This window comes from Symphalangus syndactylus, chromosome 3 (genome assembly GCF_028878055.3).
Source record: "Symphalangus syndactylus isolate Jambi chromosome 3, NHGRI_mSymSyn1-v2.1_pri, whole genome shotgun sequence".
In the NCBI taxonomy this organism is placed as follows: domain Eukaryota; kingdom Metazoa; phylum Chordata; class Mammalia; order Primates; family Hylobatidae; genus Symphalangus; species Symphalangus syndactylus.
Genome location: NC_072425.2, coordinates 20,286,943 through 20,301,060, shown reverse-complemented (window position 1 = coordinate 20,301,060; position 14,118 = coordinate 20,286,943). Strand labels below are relative to the sequence as shown.

Below are 14,118 nucleotides of genomic sequence, written 5' to 3'. Positions count from 1 at the left end.
CATGGCAAGGTAAGCCTCAACTTGTGGATAGAAAAGAAAATGACAGGCTGAGCACTGTAGTCCCAGCACTTTGGGAGACTGAGCACTTAGATGTACCTCAGTTTCTCTTCTATAGAATGTGGATAATACTATCTTTTTTAAAAGAACTGCTGTGAGACTGGGCACAGTGGCTCATGCCTGTAGTCCCAGCACTTTGGGAGGCCGATGTGGGTGGATTGCTTGAGGCCAGGAGTTTGAGACCATCCTGGGTAACATGGTGAAACCCTGTCTCCCCGCAAAATACAAAAATTAGCCAGGCATGGTGGTGGTGTATGTCTGCAGTCCCAGTTTCTTGCAGGGTGAGGTGGGAGGATCACTTGAGCCCAGGAAGTGAAGGCTGCAGTGAGCCGTGTTCACGCCATTGCACTCCAGCCTGGGCAACAGAGAAAGACCTTGTCTCAAAAAAAAGACAGAAGTTGGTGGAACACATTTCTGCAACACAGGCAACAGAACATAAAAATTAAAAACTTGGGCTCTAGAATCAGAATCTAGGCTCTGTCACTTGCTAGTAGTGTGTCTTTAAGTTCCTTAACCTATTTAGATGTACCTCAGTTTCTAGATAATAGAATGTGGATATTATCTTTTTTAAAAGAACTGCTGTGAGGCCAGCTACAGTGGCTCATGCCTGTGATCCCAGCACTTTGGGAGGCCAAAGTGGGTGGATCACTTGAGCCCAGGAGTTCAAGACCAGCCTGGGCAACATGGCAAAACCCTGTCACTACAAAAAATACAAAAAATTAGCCAGACATGGTGGTGCGCCTATAGTCCCAGCTAACCAGGAGAAGGCTGAGGTAGGAGTATCACCTGAGCCCAGGTGGTCGAAGATGCAGTGAGCTGTGATCATGCCACTGCACTCCAGCCTAGGGGGCGGCGGGATGAGATCCCATTTCTAAAAACAAAACAAACACAACTGTTTGAGAATCAATAAGGCAACAGATTACCCATAAATGACACAGAGCTCTAGCTTCCTCATAGTCTGTAATAGAATAAAGTAGCTTTGCAAAGTATAAGCATTAGATAAAATTGTTGCTTAATAATAAGTTTTTCTTTTTTTAATCTAAAAGACAAAACAATTGGTGGGACACAGTGGCTCACACCTGTAATCCCAACACTTTGGGAGGCCGAGGTGGGCAGATTACTTGAGGTCAGGATTTCCAGACCAGCTTGGCCATTATGGTGAAACCCTGTCTCCACTAAAAATACAAAAATCAGCCAGGCATGGTGGTATGAGCCTGTAATCCCAGCTACTTGGGAGGCTGAGGCAGAAAAATTGCTTGAACCCAGGAGGTGGAGGTTGCAGTGAGCCAAGACTGCACCACTGCACTCCAGCTGGGTGACAGAGTGAGACTCCGTCTCAAAAAATAAATAAATAAATAAAAACAAAAAACTTAAAAAAATTTTATTAGCACCAGTCAGCCTGGTGGCAGGGGAAAGTAATGACAGATTTCCTAGAGGAAGTGAATTCTGAAGTACAACTACCAGTTAGACAACTGAAGGTGGAAGAGTGGGTATAAACAAAGAAACAACTGGCATATAAAGTCATGTCTTAAATTTGGTGCTGGAAAACTCCTCTCCAACTTGGGTTTCCTCTGAGAAGAATCTCATTCCTCTCTAAAAGAGTTGATATAGTTCACTAAGTTTCAGCAAGACTATCAAGAAGAGCTGCACAGAAGTAGCCACAAATATTAGGCTATGTTTTACCCCTTTGTATGTAAAAGTCATGATCTGCCCACAATTTTATTCCTGCAAAATATTCTATATATTGCTGGTTACCATAACTAAACACAAGCATTATTAGAAAAAAGGTAACATGCTTGGTCTTTGCTATAGACTTTCAAACCTTAGGTTGAATGTAAAGTTTTTTTTTTTTGTTTTTTTTTTTTTTGATACAGGGTTCATTATGTCGCCTAGGCTGGAGTGCAGTGGCTATTCACAGTTGCAATCACAGCACTCTGCAGCCTTGAACGCCTGACCTCAAATGACCCTCAAGCCTTGCCTCCTGAGTAGCTGGGACTACAGGCATGCACAACTGCACTTGACAAGAGTTTTTTGTTTTTAAGTCAGAGATTATTCTAGCATAGGTAAAAGAACTATCATATTAAATTGCATTTCTTAAACTCCTGCTGATAAATAAGAGCAGATCCAGAGCTCAGTTAGGGTCTCTATGGACACATATTTTCAGAGGCAAAAATGTCAAATTCAAAGGAAATAAAATAATAAATAAAGCTGCTGATATGGTTGGCCTAGAAGATTAGTAACAATCTGAACCAGCTACAGAGCCCTAACAACATCTCTTCAGAGCACCATTGACATGTGTCTGCTCAAATAAATGGATATGCCCATCTCCACATCATTTAGCAAGAACAAAAAATAAATGAGGATAAAGAGATTTATAAAGGAATCTAGTCATCGATCTGACCAGAACTGTACAATTTGGGGTCTTGTTTTACAAAAGCTGCAGGACTTCTCAGTTACGCCTAACCAAGGTTCTGCTGCAGGTAGGTTTTGATTAAAGATGTTAACAGTAAAATCTGGCACAATGAATGCTATAGAGAAGATACACAGTTTGTTAAATGAATGAATGAATGAATGAGCAATAAATGAACAAATGGTATGGCTTGGTGCAATGTTTTCCAAATTACAAGTCATAACCCACAGCATCATGTTTGGAAAAAAATTAAATGAAAAATATCAAAGTACATCATATGCAGCAAGAATGGGTAAAATTCCGTGAAACTTCAGTTTCAATTAAAGTGTGTGCATTTGTGTGTCTGTGATGTGCAAGTGTGCAGTGGGGTACTGGATCACAATGTATGTAGAAGTGTAAAAAGTTTTAAACACATTGGCCTAGCATTTCAGACACACTAATATAAACTCCAGCTCTGCCACTTGCTAGTTTTATAATTGTGGATAAATAATTCAGTTCTCTTAGTCTAACTATTAACTGTAAAATAGAAATAATATTAGTACTTACCTCATACAGAGTTGCTAGGGATGAAATGATACAGTACAAGATGGTAAGGACATGTACATGGTGCTTACTATGTACCAAGTTCTGTCCTAAATTTGTTACACTGAATCACTCACTCATTCCTTACAACTCCAAACAGACAGTCCCCTGCTTATAGAAAGTTCGACTTAAGGACTTTTCTACTTTATGATGGTATGAAAGTGGTATGTATCCAGTAGAAACAGTACTTCCAATTTTGAATTTTCATCTTTTTCCCAAGCTAGCGATGTATGATATGATACTCTCTTGCAATGCTGGGCAGCAGCAAGCTCTAGCTCCCAGTCAGGCTGAGGTGGGAGAATCATTTGAGGCCAGGAGTTCTAGACCAGCCTGGGTAACATAGCAAGACCCCATCCCTATAAAAAATAAACAAATTAGCCAGGCATGGTGGCACACACCTATACGGTCCTAGCTACCCGGGATACTGAGGTGGGAGGATCCCTTGAGCCCAGGAGTTTGAAGCTGCAATGAGCTCTGACTGTGGCACTGTACTCCAGCCTGGATGACAAAGCAAGACCTGTCTCTAAAAAAACCAACGACAACAACAAAAAGAAAAATTCATCTTGCCCTTTCCCCCCGCTAGCGCCGCCGGGCCTGCAGGTCTCTGTCGAGCCGCGGACGCGGGTCTCTGTTCCGCAGGATGGGGTTTGTTAAAGTTGTTAAGAATAAGGCCTACTTTAAGAGATACCAAGTGAAATTTAGAAGACGACGAGAGGGCAAAACTGATTATTATGCTCGGAAACGCTTGGTGATAGAAGATAAAAATAAATACAACACACCCAAATACAGGATGATAGTTCGTGTAACAAACAGAGATATCATTTGTCAGATTGCTTATGCCCGTATAGAGGGGGATATGATAGTCTGCACAGCATATGCACACGAACTGCCAAAATATGGTGTGAAGGTTGGCCTGACAAATTATGCTGCAGCATATTGTACTGGCCTGCTGCTGGCCCGCAGGCTTCTCAATAGGTTTGGCATGGACAAGATCTATGAAGGCCAAGTGGAGGTAACTGGTGATGAATACAATGTGGAAAGCATTGATGGTCAGCCAGGTGCCTTCACCTGCTATTTGGATGCAGGCCTTGCCAGAACTACCACTGGCAATAAAGTTTTTGGTGCCCTGAAGGGAGCTGTGGATGGAGGCTTGTCTATCCCTCACAGTACCAAACGATTCCCTGGTTATGATTCTGAAAGCAAGGAATTTAATGCAGAAGTACACCGGAAGCACATCATGGGCCAGAATGTTGCAGATTACATGCGCTACTTAATGGAAGAAGATGAAGATGCTTACAAGAAACAGTTCTCTCAATACATAAAGAACAGCCTAACTCCAGACATGATGGAGGAGATGTATAAGAAAGCTCATGCTGCTATACGAGAAAATCCGGTCTATGAAAAGAAGCCCAAGAAAGAAGTTAAAAAGAAGAGGTGGAACCGTCCCAAAATGTCCCTTGCTCAGAAGAAGGATCGGGTAGCTCAAAAGAAGGCAAGCTTCCTCAGAGCTCATGAGCCAGCTGCTGAGAGCTAAACCAAACAATTTTCTATGATTTTTCAGATATAGACAATAAACTTATGAACAGCAACTAAAAAAAAACAAAAAACAAAAAAATTCATCTTAAATAAAGCTATGAATAGTGCTTTAATTAAAAAAAGTCTGATATAATTCACATTATAAAACTTTTAGCAAACTAGAAACAGAAAAAAATTTAATATGATAAAGGCTATCTGAAGAAACCTATACCACTATCACACTGAATCATAAAATGTTTAAACAAAAAAGTGCTTTTCTTTTGAGTCTGGATACTTAAGACAAGGATGGCCTATGATCAGTACTCTACCTTTATTCAACACTGTAGGTAAGGTCCCAGCCAGCGCAGACAAAATAAGAATCATATAAAAATTAACCATATTTCTATACCATGCACAGAAACGAAAAATTTTAAAAGATGCCATTTACAATAGCATCAAGAAATATGAAACACCCAAGGTGTAATCTAATAAAGAGATACAAGATCTCTATGGAGAAACTGTATTACACTTATTTAATATAAAGTACTTCTAAGATAAGCTGAAGAAGGTTTTTAAGTAAATGGAGGGATATATGACACTCATGGATTGGAAGAGTCATTACAGTAAAGGTCTATAGATTCAGTAAGGTCCCACTAAAAATCCACACTGTGTGTGTGTGTGTGTGTGTGTGTGTGTGTGTGTGTGTGTGTGTAACTTGACAAGCTAATTCTGAAATGTATACGGAAATGCAAAAGAACAAAACTAGTACAGACACTTGAGAAAAGACAAGACAATCTACCATATATCAACATTTATTTTAAAGCTATAGTAATTAAAATGTTTTACTGGCTCAAAGATAGATAAATAGACCAAAGGCATGGAATGGAGAACCCTACAACATAGCTATGCATATATGAGTATTTAATTTATAAAGATGGCATTGCAGAGCACTGAGAAAAAGACAAGGCTTTTCAATGAATTGTGATGGGGCAATTTGATATCTATATGGGAAAAAATGAAACCCAATTCTACTGTACTCTAATTTAAGACCCAAATATCAAAGGCAAAATAATATATCTCTCAGAAGATAATAAAGGAGAATATCTTCATGACCTTGAGTTATAAAGAGATTTTAAAAAAGAAGTCAGAAGGCCAGGTGCGGTGGCTCACGCCTGTAATCCCAGCACTTTGGGAGGCTCTGGTGGGCAGATCAGGAGGTCAGGAGATCGAGACCATCCTGGCTAACACGGTGAAACCCCATCTCTACTAACAATACAAAAATTAGCTGGGCATGGTGGCACATGCTTGTAGTCCCAGATACCTGGGAGGCTGAGGCGTGAGAATCGCTTGAACCCAGGAGGCAGGGGTTGCAGTGAGCCAAGATCGTGCCATTGCACTCCAGACTGGGTGACAGAACGAGACTCCGTCTCAAAAACAAACAAACAAAAACAATAAAAAAGAAGTCAGAAGAAGCACTAACCATAGAAGAAAACATTGATAAAATTGCATTAAAGTAACAAAATTTAATAGAGCAAAAAGGCAAGCCACAGCATGGGAGAAGATACATGCAATACACTACCTACAAAGAGCTCATATTCCAAAATACATAAAACTCCTATATAAGAATAAGAAAAAGGCAACCCAGTAGAAAAATGTGTGAGACTTGAATAGGCATGCCACAAAGGAGGTTAAGCCACATAATCAATAAACTTATGAAAAGATGTTCAAACTTACTAGTGATCAAGGACATGCAAATTAAAACCACAATGAGATATTACATAGCCATCAAAATGGCTGAAATTTAAAAAGACTTCAAGTTATGATGGCAATGTAGAAAAACTAAATTTCATATATTGTTGGTAGGACTGTTTGTTTATACAATCGCTATGGAAAACGGCATGTCATTATTAAAGTGGAAGAGACATCTATCTTATGATTAATTCCCAGGTATATACCCAATAAAAATGCATACACATGCCTATCAGGAGGCAAGTTCAAGGATGTTCACATTGGCATGCTTTATAAAAGCTCTGCATTTAAAATAACCCAAATGTTCATCGACATTACTACAGATGGTATGCGTTCAACAATGAAATACTATACAGCAGTAAACATATCTGAACTACTGCAACAACACAGATGACTTGTACAAACAATGGGCAAAAGAAGTGTGAAAGCAAAGAATAAATACTACAGGATTCCATTTGTATTAAGTTTAAAATAAAACAGGCAAAGAAGAGAAAGAGACATACAATGTTAAGAGTACGGTGGTGGGGAGAAGCTTCTGGATCCTGGCAGTGTTCTGTATCTTGACTTGGGCGGTTGCTTTACAGCAAGTCATTAAGCCGTACATTTGTATTTTATCCATTTATCTTTAAGTATTAATATTTCATAATAAAAAAGCTGAAAACAAAACACAGCAGAGCATTCCAAGAAAGGGAAATGATATCAGCAATGGCAAAAGGAAGGAAAACAAATGCAAGGTGTGTTTGAGAGAATTACATAGGATATTGATGTTGCATAGAGAGATCCTATGGAGGAATGGTGGGAGATACATCTTGAAAACTGGTTTGGAATCGACTGCAATCGATATTATCCTGCTGAGAGAAGGCTACTGAAATGTTTGAACAGGAGCCTAGAAAGGGCTTGTTGACCGATTGTACCACAGAGGAGAGATGAAGAGAGGAGGGGATAGGAAAGTGGCAGAGAGGAACTCAAGGTTCTAAACCAGGTGGCTGTGAGAAATGCGGCATCACAAACAGAAAATTGGAAAACAAAAGCTGAATGTGGGGCGAAATTAATGGCTTTAGTTTAAAGAGAGGACAATGGGCGAGTCAAGTGGGAATATTCTAAAGGCAACTACTTAGGGGACAATGGTCAGGGCTAAAATGAAGAAATCTGGGAGTCCTCAACACACAGAAGAGTTGAAGCTATGGCAGCAGATCAGAACTCCAAGGTGTGGGGGTTAGGGGGTCAGAGAATGTGGAGAAGCAGCAGCAGGATAAAACAGAGAGGGGAAGCTGAGACCTTAGGGAAGTAAAGTGAAATGACATGGTCAAAGAAGAAAAGGGTAGAATATAAATCCACGATTATCAGAAAGATAAGGGACAAAAGGATTCCACAACGAAGACTGCATTGTCAAATGCAACATCAAAACATATGAGGGCCAGGTGCGGTAGCTCCCATCTGTAATCCCAGTACTTAGGGGAGGCAGGAGCAGGAGGATAGCTTGAGCCCGGGAGTTGGAGACCAGCCTGGGCAAGACAATGAGACCCTGTTTTCCACAAAAAGGAAAAACAAACAAAAAAAGTGTGCAGAATAAAAAAGGCTCAAAAGTCACTATTGAGAACCACTTTGGTGAACTAGTTAGGACAAAAATCATACTGAGTTAAAAGTGAGTGGTAAAGAAATAAAATAATTAGCTATACATCATGATCCATTCGGAGTGACAGAGAAAATACATTTTGTAGGAGGCAGCAAAGATTCAAGCAGATGCTTTTTAAAAATTTGCTGTCTCTCTTTTTTTTTTAAACTAGTAGGAGTCATACACATTTAAAAAAGAGAAACAGGCCAGGCGCAGTGGCTCATGCCTGCAATCCCAGAACTTTGGGAGGCCGGGGCAGGTGGATCACGAGGTCAAGAGATTGAGACCATCCTGGCTAACACGGTGAAACTCCATCTCTACGAAAAATACAAAAATTAGCCAGGCATGGTGGCATGTGCCTGTAATCCCAGCTACTCTGGAGGCTGAGGCAGGAGAATCCCTTGAACCTAGGAGGTGGAGGTTGCAGTGAGCTGAGATGGCGCCACTGCACTCTAGCCTGGCACGGCAAGACTCCATCTCAAAAAAAAAAAAAAAAAAAAGAAAAAGAAAAGAAAAGAAACATAGAGGCTGGGCGTGGTGGCTCATGCCTGTAACCCCAGCACTTTGGGAGGCCAAGGCGGGCAGATCACCTGTGGTCAGAAGTTCGAGACCAGCCTGGCCAATATGGTGAAACCCCGTCTCTACTAAAAATACAAAAAATGAGCCAGGTGTGGTGACAGGCACCTGTAATCCCAGGTAGTTGGGAGGCTGAGGCAGGAGAATTGCTTGAACCCAGGAGGCGGAGGTTGTAGTGAACCGAGATTGTGCCACTGCACGCCAGCCTGGGTGACACAGCAAGACTTTGTCTCAAGGCTGGGCGCGGTGGCTCACGCTTGTAATCCCAGCACTTTGGGAGGCCGAGGCGGGCGGATCACGAGGTCAGGAGATCGAGACCACGGTGAAACCCCGTCTCTACTAAAAATACAAAAAAAAATTAGCCGGGCGTGGTGGCGGGCGCCTGTAGTCCCAGCTACTTGGAGAGGCTGAGGCAGGAGAATGGCGTGAACCCGGGAGGTGGAGCTTGCAGTGAGCCAAGACTGCGCCACTGCACTCCGGCCTGGGTGACAGACCGAGACTCTGTCTCAAAAAAAAAAAAAAAAGAAACATAGAAACAGTCTTTTAAGAGGAGAATGAAATGTAATCATGTAATCAACCCATGCTTTCCAAATAAAAACTTGCATGAAAAGTAAGACAAGTTGAACGTTTGTATTATCTTTTTCTGTATTTTATTTTTATTAAGAAAAAAATTAAGTGATTTGCCCAGGGTTAGAAAAGCAAAGTGATTTACCCAAGGACACAGCAAATCAGTGATGGAACTGAGTTTTAACCTTATTACTCTTCCAAAGATAGACTTCCCATTACATAAACTACCTCCTATGAAGGTGGGGGAAGAGAAGGATAGTTGGTATGGCAGGTATCAAGACTGAGCCTCAGGCCGGGCATAGTGGCTCATGCCTGTAATTCCAGCACTTTGGGAGGCCGAGGTGGGTGGATCGTGAGGTCAGGAGATTGAGACCATCCTGGCTAACACGGTGAAACACCGTCTCTACTAAAAATACAAAAAATTAGCCAGGCATGGTGGCGGGCGCCTGTAGTCCCAGCTACTCAGGAGGCTGAGGCAGGAGAATGGTGTGAACCCGGGAGGCGGAGCTTGCAGTGAGCCAAGATTACGCCACCGCACTCCAGCCTGGGTAACAGAGCAAGACTCCGTCTCAAAAAAAAAAAAAAAATGAGCCTCAGTGCTGCTGCTGCGTCACCCATCACCCCCTTTAAGGAAACAAAGAAATGACAGGAGTCACAACAAAATCTGTGAAACAGAGTACTACGTGCAATCTATCTTGTAAGCGAGCACGACATACCCTCCCCTTCTAGCAATCAGTTCTACTTTAATTTGGTTAAACACAGGACAAAACCTGTTACAAAAAGGCTTCATACTCTCATACCTTCACTCAGCCTTGCTGTTACAAAAATACTTCCTCCACCCCAAGAAGGGCATTTTACCCATTCCAAGGGCTCAGGTTACGCAAATTACATTTGGAAACCGATTTTTATCAAAACCTGCTTTTCAGACTGTGATGAAGGCCAGATTTAGGAAATGGAGAATACAGCTGCTCGCTTGACCAAAATTATACTGACAACTAAGGCAATCTGGAACTTGCCTGGCTAAAGGGTATTTAAAACAAAAGGGATCTGTTTCAACTGGATTACTAGTTCCAACTCTGATCAGTTGTACATTCTAAGGACTGACTTCAATCAGTTTCATGAGGTTGCCACTATCTGAAATGAAGGCCTCAGGCTGTACAGCAGAATTGAAATTGGGAACAGGTACCCTCAAAATTTCATTTGCAAACACAGAATTTAAACACAAATAATAAAAAAATCATCGCACTGTTCCTCTATTTACATACCATGTCCATTCCACTGCACATACTACTATAAAATTCCATTTCCAAAGGTCACACATGGAGTTCCTCAGAGGACATTTCTAAAAACTGACATCAGCTGAATGAAAACAAGTGAGCAATTTACAAGACTGATGGACTGTTTGGGAGTTATTCTTACTGATCACTAGTGTGAAAGGAAAATAAAAGTCTGGGACCCCAATTTACTATGCCAAAGGAAAAAAAAATTAAGCTGAAACTTGAGTCATGCAAGAAGCTGCCTTTCCTTTTGTTCCTAAGCAGATAGCTACAGATAAAATGTTACCTATCTCCATGGGCAGCAACTCTATGTTCTCCTTATCTTAAGGAAAGTGCTGATTTACTGAGATGAATACATAATTGACTATTCCCCTAGCTGCTCCTTTTCTCTTGCAACATGTGGATTCAGTAATGTGACCATACCTTTCCTCTTTCCCCTCCAGCCTGCTTTTCTCATTTCAATTCTAAAACCCTCTTTGGAGAAAGGCACAGACCTGTCTCCTAGGCGTGTCCTTAAACCTTGGCAAAATAAACTTCTAACTTGATTGAGACCTGTCTTTGATACTTTTTGGTTTATACTAGAAGAAAAAATGGGAAAAAGACAAAAGAAAATGTTACTGATGCCATTAACTGTGTAGGCCTAGAAACAAACTACAATTAACTGAAATGAATCCAGGAAAAAGGCTACTCCATCGTCTGACTTCTCAACTGTAGGTGAGGGCAAGAAAATAAAAATTCAGAAGACAGTCCTTAATTCCTTCCTATCTCCTCTATGTGGGGATCTCTGAATTAGAAACTAAGCTGCTATTTGTAATACAAGGTTTTCATCTTCATAGCAAACTTAGGTATTCTAGTTGGAGAAATCTATTATTTGTCTGATGTCACTGGAAACTTTTAAGGATTCCTTGTTTACTTGGTGGGGGGTTGGGGGCAGGGAAACAGTTGCTTGAATCTAAGGCAAAAATATAAATTGTTCTCAGTGGAAAAAATATAAAGGCATTTCATTCATAGATAGCTTGGATCCATGCACTGTATCTAAACAAATAAGTATTTTTGAAGTTGGAAGTATAAAGCCGACATTGATTATTTAAGATTCTTACTTCTTGTCTCAAATCATTGCAACATTTACTCACTGAATAAATATTTGAGAGCCCCTCTATGCCCTTTATGTATCTCATGGCAGTGGAGGAGATGGACATCAATCCCACAATTTAAATACAGAGCAGTCAATACTAAACTAGCAAGAGACGATGTAGTGGACACTGAAGAGTGAGTGAGTCATTCTGGAGATAGATGGGGAGGCAGAAGGAAAGATTATCTAGGAGAGGTATCATCTGAACTGAGCCTTAGAGTAGAAGTATGTCAAAAAGAATTTCAGCCAGAGGGAAGAGTACAGACAAAAGGGCTTGCTGGCTGTGGGTATTTAACTGTGTCTTAGCAGTGGGTTAGTTGAGGTAGTGGGAGATGAGAGCCACAATGAACACAAACATGCAATTCTGGAGTTAGATTGATCTGAGGAGTCCTTCTGTAGGGAGGCTGTAGGCATGGATGCGATTGCAGAGGACAGGATATGAAGAGAGACTGGAATCTGCAGTAGATATCTTTCTGGCTGTCTGCTCAGCCCACACCAATCTTTTCTTTGAGAGCAGCCACTGCCCTGCCTCTGGGGTACTATGTTTACACTGCTAGACAAGTTGACTGGACCAGGGACAGATAATGGCCACTGCTGACTGGACTGGAAAAAGGCACTGGTTTAATGCAATTCTCTCTATTGCCAAGATTTTGTAATGAAGACACAGGGCTTGCTAACTTCTGATGAGAGTGAGCTGTGAGGTGACTAGTGAGATGGCTTTGTTCCTGAAAAGCAGAGGATATTTGTCTAGGTGGTAGTGGTGATCATGAGGGTTAGGGGATTAAGTAAAGCAGAGGTACTATGCTTCATGGTTTCAGAGGGGCCGAGAGTAGTTCCTGTGGCTCCTGATGACTCCTGCTGTCCCTCCTGAATCCCAACTCTTCCATGTTTCTCTATGTCCCATGCTCTAACCCAGTTTCTTTCCAATAACTTCCACTCAGGGCTTGAGCTAGTTAAGTTTGATGAGTTTCTCCTACTTACCATCAAAAAAAAAAATTGACTATGACAGACCTTAATGAAAGCCTATCTATATTTAGAGATCAGGAAGAACAAGAAGAGACAGAAAAAAGGTACCCTAGGAGCAAAGGAAAACATGGACAGTACAATGCAGGGAAGCCAAGGAAACAAAGAGCTGTACAAAATAGAGAGCAGTCAACAGTATGGAGAAACTGAGGCTATGAACTGAGAACAGGCTGAGGGACGAGGCAAAAGGCAGAGCTGGGACTACTGCCTCTGTGCAAAATTTAAGCAGGTGCCAAAACACTCAATCAATAGAAATATTTTAATACAATCTTTTAAAATCAAAATACAAAATTAATGCAAGAAAAAGTTTTAAACAGATGACTATCACTAGAATTTTCCTTTTGCCTCAAGGCTCCAATAATGGCCTGGTATGGCAATCATACTAATCTTGTCACTAATCATCAGGAATCATCTAAAGACAACTTCAAGAACATGGAGGGAAGGAGGTAGATTTCAAAATGTCAAGAAAAAGGTAGGAACAACTGCTAGAGACTATTCTTTCCAATATGTTTGATGAGAGAACCTCCATTTTGCAAGTGAGGAAACTGAATCACAGGGAAATGATTACCCAAGGTCATACGAATTGAGAACACATGAAGAAAGTAAGAATCAAACCTGGTTTCGTGCCCTTTTCTACTCCACAGTGGGCTTAGCTCAGTGGAGGAGATCTGTGGTATGTTCACACACATCAGTGGAAGGAATTCTAGCAAATTAATTGGGTGTCAGCAGTACTTCTATAATGAAGCATTTCCACAGGCAAAACAGGCAAGGTGAATTTTCTAGAAATTCCTAAGGGCAAGCTATAGACAAACTGGAGATCTAAGAAGCTATAGGAAGAGCACTGTGGACATGACAGAGATGATGGTCTTTTCCAAGGTCTGAGGAAAAGGTCACCAGAAATCCTGGGTATTGGAAACTATGAAATAATTGTTTTTCCAACCAAAAAATGAGCATCAAAAAGCATTAAAGTGAGGCCTGAAGGATACTGAGTATGGTTTTGGCATTAGGAAGATTAACTGTGCAACACGAGACTTCATGGTCTTTGCAATTTACTTGTACTGAACAGTTCATGGTTCAAGGTTGTATTAAGCTGAAACTTTTATAACTAAAAATAGCTGCCAACTTGTAATATCTTCACAACGACAATGGGGTGGGAAAAAAGAAGGCTCACAGGATCTAGTCTTTAGAGGAAAAATCATCTCTGAGTCCCCCCGGGTAATTCATCTGAAAATGGTAAATGGGCAAAGTAGGAAGCCCTCAGCTCTTTTGTCTGAAGAGTGCTGTGAACGCTGTAATTTCTCCTACATGGGTAAAATTTCAGTGCTTCAGTGTTTAAAGGGGTATCAAGAGATCATCTACTCCAACCTAAGGAATGAACACTAGCATACTTCCGTAAGTAAGGCATTCACTACCTCACAACTACACAACAGCTTGGACTATTATTAAGTTCTTCCTTATTCTAACTTGAAATCTTTCACCCTGTAACTTTCTGCCTACTAGACCTAACTCCGTTCTCTGAGGCCCCATGGGACAACCTTTCACAGAAGACAACAACCACGGTCCCCTAAGCTTTCTCTTTCACGCAATAACTATTTACTGAGGAAGCCAACATTCG

General features: G+C 41.0%; 2 protein-coding genes across 13 annotated transcripts in view; one reads left to right on the top strand and one right to left on the bottom strand.

The window, feature by feature from the left end:
• The window catches only part of NR6A1 (nuclear receptor subfamily 6 group A member 1), a 258,389-nt gene that overhangs the window by 43,951 nt on the left and 200,320 nt on the right, over positions 1 to 14,118 (bottom strand). The gene's annotated exons all lie outside the window — the stretch shown is intronic.
• LOC129478898 (large ribosomal subunit protein uL18) lies at positions 3,616 to 4,658 on the top strand. Its single transcript, XM_055271139.2, has one exon. The coding sequence runs from the start codon at positions 3,690 to 3,692 to the stop codon at positions 4,581 to 4,583; it is 894 nt and encodes a 297-aa protein (XP_055127114.1). The 5' UTR covers positions 3,616 to 3,689; the 3' UTR covers positions 4,584 to 4,658.